Here is a 7,437-nt window from a genome sequence, read left to right on the forward strand (position 1 = left end):
AGCCAGCATCTGTTGTTGATGTCTAGGGAAAGGGCATTAAATCCCCTATGAAACACCTGTTTGGACACATGAAAAGCGACATGCTTAATGGAACTCCTATCAGCCTTCAATATCTCACCCTGGTAATTAAGGTAATGAATGAGTCAGTGCTGAGCCACAATTGTTTATCTAATTAAGCTCAATAAACTAATCTAAGCAAAAAAAGCAGAAGGCAGACCTTCCATATAGGCTCAGCTGCTCTGTTTGGTGGAGAAAGGTAGAACATCCGACCTGTTACAAAGGCTCAGTGGGAGGGAGAGATACCTACACCTGGAAGATTAAGCCCTAATCTAGAATTTGTGTGATTTCCCTCAGCTTCCTCCATTTGATCTCTCTTCCTTTTTATCTCATGTCTTCCTGGCTGTGAAGGGGCTCCCCTTTAGCTCCCACCTTACTAGCTAGGCTGAATAACAATTCTCTTTCCAACGATTTTTGGGTGAAGTACATTACAGATTCTCCTTGTACCCATTCTCAGCACCATCCTGTAAGCCAGAGCTTCAGAGGAATCGGAAGAGGCAAGATGGTACAATGAAAAGAGCTCTACATCTGGAGTAAGAAGACCTGGGTACAAATCTGGCTCTGCCACCTGCAGCATCTGGAATCCAGGAGAAATCACAGAAACTTTCTGACCCTATCTTCTCTTTTGTAAAATGAGGAGCTGTGCTAAAAGATTGATGACACTTGTCACATTTAAAATCTGTCGTTGCATGTTCCCCACCTCCATGTGGAAAGCTGATGGACTCTGAGGGCAGATCAAGACATATTTTTATTTAGGGACATGGGAGATGCAAGGGTCTATTTTTGCATGTTTGTAACAGGGGGTTTGTTTTTCTAGCTTTCTCAAGCAGTGGGAAGAAGAAGGAGCTGGTGAAATGAGTGAAAATGGGAATCTGAAAATAAAATAGAATCTTTTTAAAATCTGATATTAAGATTATGACACAGAAAGATCATCTGCTTTTTCCCCACAGGCATCCAGTACCTTAGCTCCTCTAAGAAATTAGCAATTCTGAACTACTCATTACTCAAAGACTATATTACCACGACTTTTTCTCTTGCTACCAAGTACAAATGGAGGTTGCCTCTGACAATGAATTTCTAAGGATTGTGAATAAGTAGCCCAAAGATCTATATAATCTATAGTTGAGAACAATCTTTCTGTCTCCAGAGATCATGTGGCAGCACCAGAAAGTAATAGTACATGATGCCAGCTGCCATTTATAGAGCACACTATGGTTTGTAATGCACTCAGCACACAGCAACTCCAAAAGCAATTGGGGGTTTCTGCTTTTTTTTTCCCTTGAGGCTGGGGTTAAAAGACTTGCCCAGGGTCACACAGCTAGGAAGTGTTAAGTGTCTGAGATCAGATTTGAACTAGGGTCCTCTTGAATTCAGGGCTGGTGCTCTATCCACTGCGCCACCTAGCTGCCCCCAATTTCTGCTTTTTTTTTCCTGTGGAGTGAAAAAAAAAGTTGATCCCATCTGATAGTTGTTAGCATAAGTGCTTGGGAGATGGGGGCCTTGTGCCCATTGGGACAAGACTTGTAAACATAAAGCTATATTCTAAGGTTCTCAAGGGTACTAGAGGAAGGGGCAGAATGAACCCCAAATAATGATTTCTGAGGCCCTTCTAAGGTTGGATGTGGGTCACGTTAACCCAAAGCAGGGCACATGTTGTTCCATCTAGGATAATGGAAGGTCTTCAAATGCAGACACTATTTCATTTTGGCCTTCATAGCTCAACACCTAGCAGAGTGCCCCCACTCAGTAGACACTCAGTATTTGTTGAAGCATATTATTCAATGTGTAAGATACCTAAATGATTGTGACACAGCTTTCAAAATAAGCTTTTGATTTTCATAAGCTAGAAAGCACTTAAAGAAGACCAACCCCTAAAGGTCTATGAAAGGCCTTGAATTCAAACCCTATTTAGGACAGTCATAACAATAGGAATGTGGCCTAGAGAAGAGAAGTCTTAAGGTGGAAAGGAAAAACAAGGGAGCTCTCTTCAAGCATCTGCAGTACTTTCCCCTAGAAGGAGAGAACTAAGAAGACAGAACCAAGGGGATTAAACAAAAGGTGGAACAAAGCAAATTTGCACTTAATGTAAGGAAAAACTTTGCTAACAATTAGAATCATCCAAAAGTCAAGCGAGCTGCTTCAGGAGATAGTAAGTTTCCATCCACATGTCTTCAAGTACAAACGGGCTAAGGTCCTTTTGGGAACAAAAAGAAATGGTTTCTCATATATGTGTTGGACTAGATGACCACTGATGCAACTTCTGACTCTAAAATCTTATGATTATTATTTCCATTTTACAGATGAGGAATCAGGCCCAGAATGGTAAATGACTTGCTTGTGTTCTCTCAGCTAGTAAGTCTGAGTGGCTCCAATGTTGCCTGACACTAAGTTCAGCACTCTGGACAGCTCCTGAGCTACTCAATGATAGCACACCAAAGATCAACCAGATGCATTTCTTATTGATATAAAACAATGCTAAAACTTGGCATCCCAGCAGTACTTGTGTGTAATGAGTATGAGAACTGCAGGGGGAAAAAAGAACAGCTGGTTGATAGGCTGGAGAGATGACTCTTGTGTCTCAGCTATTGGTATTATGGGGACTTTCTGAAGGATTCCATGAACCAGGACTCGATTGCAATTTTCAATGGGGAAAAATCTTAACTCTCTCTCATCTGCAAATATCAAAGAGGGAGTAAAGTTAAGTTCTCTATAAGATCTTCACTATTTTTGGCTCTGAAAAGCCTTTTGGATTCTAGTATTATCTCCCCATATGATGGGGAAGAAGAGTTTCAGCCATATGTCAAAGTAACCATTGAGTTGTTTCTTCTATGTTCACATGTGTCTTGTTCCTAAATGTCTGGATCAGAAAAGGCTCAAATTGGAAGGAACCAGAGAGGCCATGAAAACAGAGCTCCTTACTCCTGGTTTACTGAGGTGTTTCCATTTTTTTGCCATCTTGCATCTGGGTCTAAAACACTTTTTGTAAATAAAATTATGCTTTTAATGTGTCTCGGGAGTTCATTACTTAAGCACATTAATGAATTCTTTTTTACACTAGAGAATTCTTTTGTATTGTAAATAACCCAGCTTTCCCATCTATACATCTCCTTTATCACTTTCCTCCTTCCAAATCACCTCTCTTCTCCACATCCAAAAAGTCATTTGTCTGAAAAGTCGGATTTGAGGTCATTGAATTTACTTAAAGTGAAGTCATCTGTATTTCACTTTTTTGCTGAGGCAATTGTGGTTAAGTGACTCATCCAGGGTCACAGAGCTAAGAGCATTAAGTATCTAAGACCACATTTGAACTCAGGTCCTCCTGTCTTCAGGACTGGTGCTCTATCCATTGCACCACATAGCTGCCCCTGTATTTGATTTTTCAAAACCTCTATGTGACTTTCCATGTGTCTTTGGGAATTAAGGCACATGTGAACTTGGTAATATACTACAGGGACATAAATGTCTCCAGATGTGAAATTATTCCACTCAAGGATTATTCTCTTCATTTAAAAGCTGAAAGATTTCCTTAAGCATTCAAATATGTTGTCTTCTTCTTTTAGGAAGTATTCAGAAAACTTTATTTATAAATAACAACCAATCCACATTACTGATATAATTAGAAAAGTAGAAATGATGGATTGATTTTGGGACAAGCCTCAGCAAAAAAAACAAAACAAAAAAAAACATACAAAAATAAAACTAGTTGCATCCATATTTTTCTACTTAATTCCTAAGAGAATATAAAATCCTCTCTTCCCTGAATCCCTTTGGGCTGCCCCACTGTTGCAGAAATATCTTACATGTCATTGAATTTCTTTGACTAGTTGAACCAAAGAGCATATCCCAGATTGTAGAAACTGAGGGCTGGAGAAGGTCAATAATGACTGACATTTTGCAATAAATGGCTTTGTAGTAAGGGGAAGGCTGACTTCCATTTGTTCCTGTGCCCTGGGAATAAAAACTTAATGGATGATAGTCATAATTTTAGGAGGATAAACACAGTTGACAAAATCAGACTTCCAGCTCATCATTTCAGAAAAAGTGGCCACATTTATCCCATAAGTCCAAAAAAGAAGCTTGCATTTTCTGCTCAATCAGGCAAACCTGATTTTAAACCTACATTTGCTATAGAACTACACTCTGAGGTACACAGACTAAATCAGGTGGTATGAAAGTCTAACAGAAATGGGGGCCACTACACTATACAAAAAAAGGATCCCTGTAGACCATATTTTGACTTAGAAAACTACATTGGAGTATCTATATTTTATTGTAGTTTCATTTATTTTGTTAAATATTTCCCAATTACATTTTAATCAGGTTTGAGCCACACTTAATAGTGTGTGAGCATGGTCCATACTTAGGGACTGGAAAATCTCTCTGGTCCCTAAAAACGCTGAAATCTCTCAAAGCTGGACAGACTTTCTATCACTCCTCCGTAATTGTAGGATGACTTTATGGATGTGCAATAAATGAGTCATAAAAGTGAAGATCCTGTGTTTCTCAATATTATCAGTGTTTGCTCATTCATCTGTGACATTCTAAAAGGTGAATGAGATTTCACAACACTGGAAGCTCAATGTGTATTACAGTGTCTTATTGTCTCACTGATTTCTTTCACAAGTATGAGACTCCACCAAAGGAAAAAATATATATATATAGATCAGGAAATCAAGATTGGTGAATTTAAGACCTCACCTCTCTAGAACATGATCTTTGGGGAAATCGCCTTTACATCTAGGTAAATTGTTCCTCTCCAAGGAATCCAGAAAAAAACAGGTTATGATTTCCACAACAGAAGGACATTTAAAATAGCAGGTGATACTATCATATTCACCATCGAATTGTCATATTAGTAATAACAATACTAATTACCATCCGTTTAAGCAAGAATGTCTAAAAATTCCTTCTGCTGCTGAATCTGGCCCATGGAATTTCCTCTTATCTTCTCTCATTTTGAAACTGATTATGTTTTCACTGGGTACATGACAGCAGACAGCCCGCAGTGAAAGGAAGAATCGAGGAGCAAAAACTAAAACATGAAGGTCAAAAATCACCCTATTGGTTGAGTAATGTTGCATCAGCAATGATGATTCACCTTGATGACAGAGGGAGTTAAGCCAAGAAGTATCTGTTAAGCTTTTGCTAGGCACTGGGGATACAGATACAAAAGTGAGACAGACCCTGCCCTTAAGGAGCTTACATTCTACTAGAAATTTCAGCCAAGAAAAAATCAAAGATGTTTGTATTTAAGTAAAATTTAAAATGTAAAATGAAAAAAAAAAGTGCTGTTTTTTCTAGTTCTCTGGGTAGGACCCGGATGGAGCGTTTGGCTGAAAAGGAGGCTAGCAGGAGAAAATGTAGCTTTTTTCTTGTGATGTTGAACCTTGGCGTTTATTAGGAATCCTAGGAAGAGAATGTGACTCAGGCCTCAGAAGGCTGCTAGCCTGAAAGCAGGCCCTGCCCTAAGTAAATCTTTCTCCCAGGGTTTGGCCCAGTTCTTCAGCCAATACCCAGGTGTCTTCTACAGCCACTTTCTCGATTCAACCAACAAAAAGTAGCTTCGATTCCTCCCTAGACACAAGAATCTCTATTATAGAAGGGGTTTCTTTGGATATGTAAATGATAGAAAACAAACTGACACACAAGACATACACACAATCTCAGACATGCTTCCAAGGTAATTTAGAAAGACAGACAAAGAAACGTGCTGAATGATGCCTAAAGCATAGATATCAAATTTGCCCTCGCCTTTGGAGAGAACAATTTCTTTCAGATCCACCTTCTAAATATATACATTACCATCATTGCCGGCCCTCAGGTGAGCCAGAGGGGGTATTTATCCAGACTTCTTTGCTAGCATCTTGAAGAGGGCTTTTTGCTGGCTTAGTGGAACAAGTCTCTTTAGAAAAGCCAGCTATCTCAGCTGTCACGGTGCTTAGGGCTGGAAGATGTTGCTTTTTCATTTGCAGGCCCCTGATACATAACAGTGCCCATTCACAGAGGTATCTGCCTATGAAATGTCTTCTAGTAATTGAGAATTAGGGCCCTGGTTAATGCTGACTCAAAATATATCTGTGGTTTAGGCTGTTTTATATCAAGAAAAAAATAATAAAATCAAAATCATAGGACTCTGATATCTCCTCTCCAATTTTAGGGAAAACTGGCTATGGAAAAGTTGAATGCCAGTGTGTTGTCTTTACTAAGGATCCAGATGGTAGTAGGTGTAGTGGTGATAATAAAACTGATGTGTAAAAGTGGCCAAACCCAGCTGGCCGACCAAGAGCAAGGGGGAGGTCTTCAGAACCATCCCAGACTCACAGCTTATGTGGGTTAGCAGGCCTTGCAGCAAACTCAGAGGCCGCACTTCCTTGCCAAAGAGAAGGGGGAGAATCTGAGACTAAGCTGAGCTACGTTACATCAATCTCAAGATGCAAAAGGGAAATGTAATGGTGCAAAAAGAAACTAATGGAAAAGGAGAAAGGAAGGAGGCTCTACCCTTCTTAATTCTGTCCCATTAGAATTACTCTAAAGAAAGGAAGGATAAAGAGTGTTTCTCCCCATCAGAAGCTCTTGGTGGCTTCAGCAGGTCAGCCTTAACAGCCCTCTGCAGTGTCAGGAGAGGAGGGAGGGAAACAAATACAAAGCCCACCCGTGGGACCCAAGTGGTGGCACAGTGAGGGAGGAGAAGAGCCAGCTGGCAAACTTGTTCATTAAGGAATAGCACCTGAGCAGGCATTTCTGCAAAGGCTTTTGTACAGGGCATTTGGAAGGAGCAGGGGGTGGCCTGCAGACCTAAAAATTTAATTCTGCATTGTAAATAAAATCCCTTTACCTAAAACTAAGAATCTCATGGCATGAACAATGAAAAGCATCTATTCCTCTTCTCACCCATACTTCTCCTAAGGCCCCTTTTCCATCAATCTCTCCAATGAATTTTATGTGGCATGCCAACAATCCAGAAATCATCCAAGCAAGCAACAAATCACCAGCTACTTACCCAGTACAACACGTCTGTCCAGCCTTCCATGGTAATACATTGGAAAACAGTAAGCATTGCAAAGGCAAAATTATCAAAGTTGGTTATGCCTCCGTTTGGTCCAACCCATCCACTTCTACATTCCGTGCCATTGGCGGTGCACTGGCGCCCATTCCCTGAGAACGCACAAGGTGCTGGGTCGTCTTCGGCTAAGATATCTGCAAACAAAGCCAGAGGGGATCAGCATCCTGGCCGTGGGGAGAAAACAGAGCATCGCAGCAACACAGAGCAAAGCAATTCCTGAAGCCCCTGGCAGGCTCTGGATGAAAGTCCCAAAGGAGGCACGTCTTTGAGAGGCAGGAGAAGGAAATTTTCATCAGCTCCCCTTCACGGTCATTCAG

The 7,437-nt window shown here is 40.5% G+C and overlaps 1 protein-coding gene across 9 annotated transcripts in view; it reads right to left on the reverse strand.

Annotated features, from left to right (window-relative positions):
- The window catches only part of CACNA1D (calcium voltage-gated channel subunit alpha1 D), a 292,709-nt gene that overhangs the window by 164,189 nt on the left and 121,083 nt on the right, over nt 1–7,437 (reverse strand). For all 9 annotated transcript variants that reach the window (XM_074284468.1, XM_074284463.1, XM_074284465.1 and 6 more), the window contains exon 7: nt 7,058–7,254. In XM_074284468.1, coding sequence (XP_074140569.1) covers nt 7,058–7,254 — 197 coding nt within the window. The remainder of the gene's footprint in view (nt 1–7,057; nt 7,255–7,437) is intronic.

Source organism: Sminthopsis crassicaudata, chromosome 1, assembly GCF_048593235.1.
Source record: "Sminthopsis crassicaudata isolate SCR6 chromosome 1, ASM4859323v1, whole genome shotgun sequence".
Classification (NCBI taxonomy): Eukaryota; Metazoa; Chordata; class Mammalia; order Dasyuromorphia; family Dasyuridae; genus Sminthopsis; species Sminthopsis crassicaudata.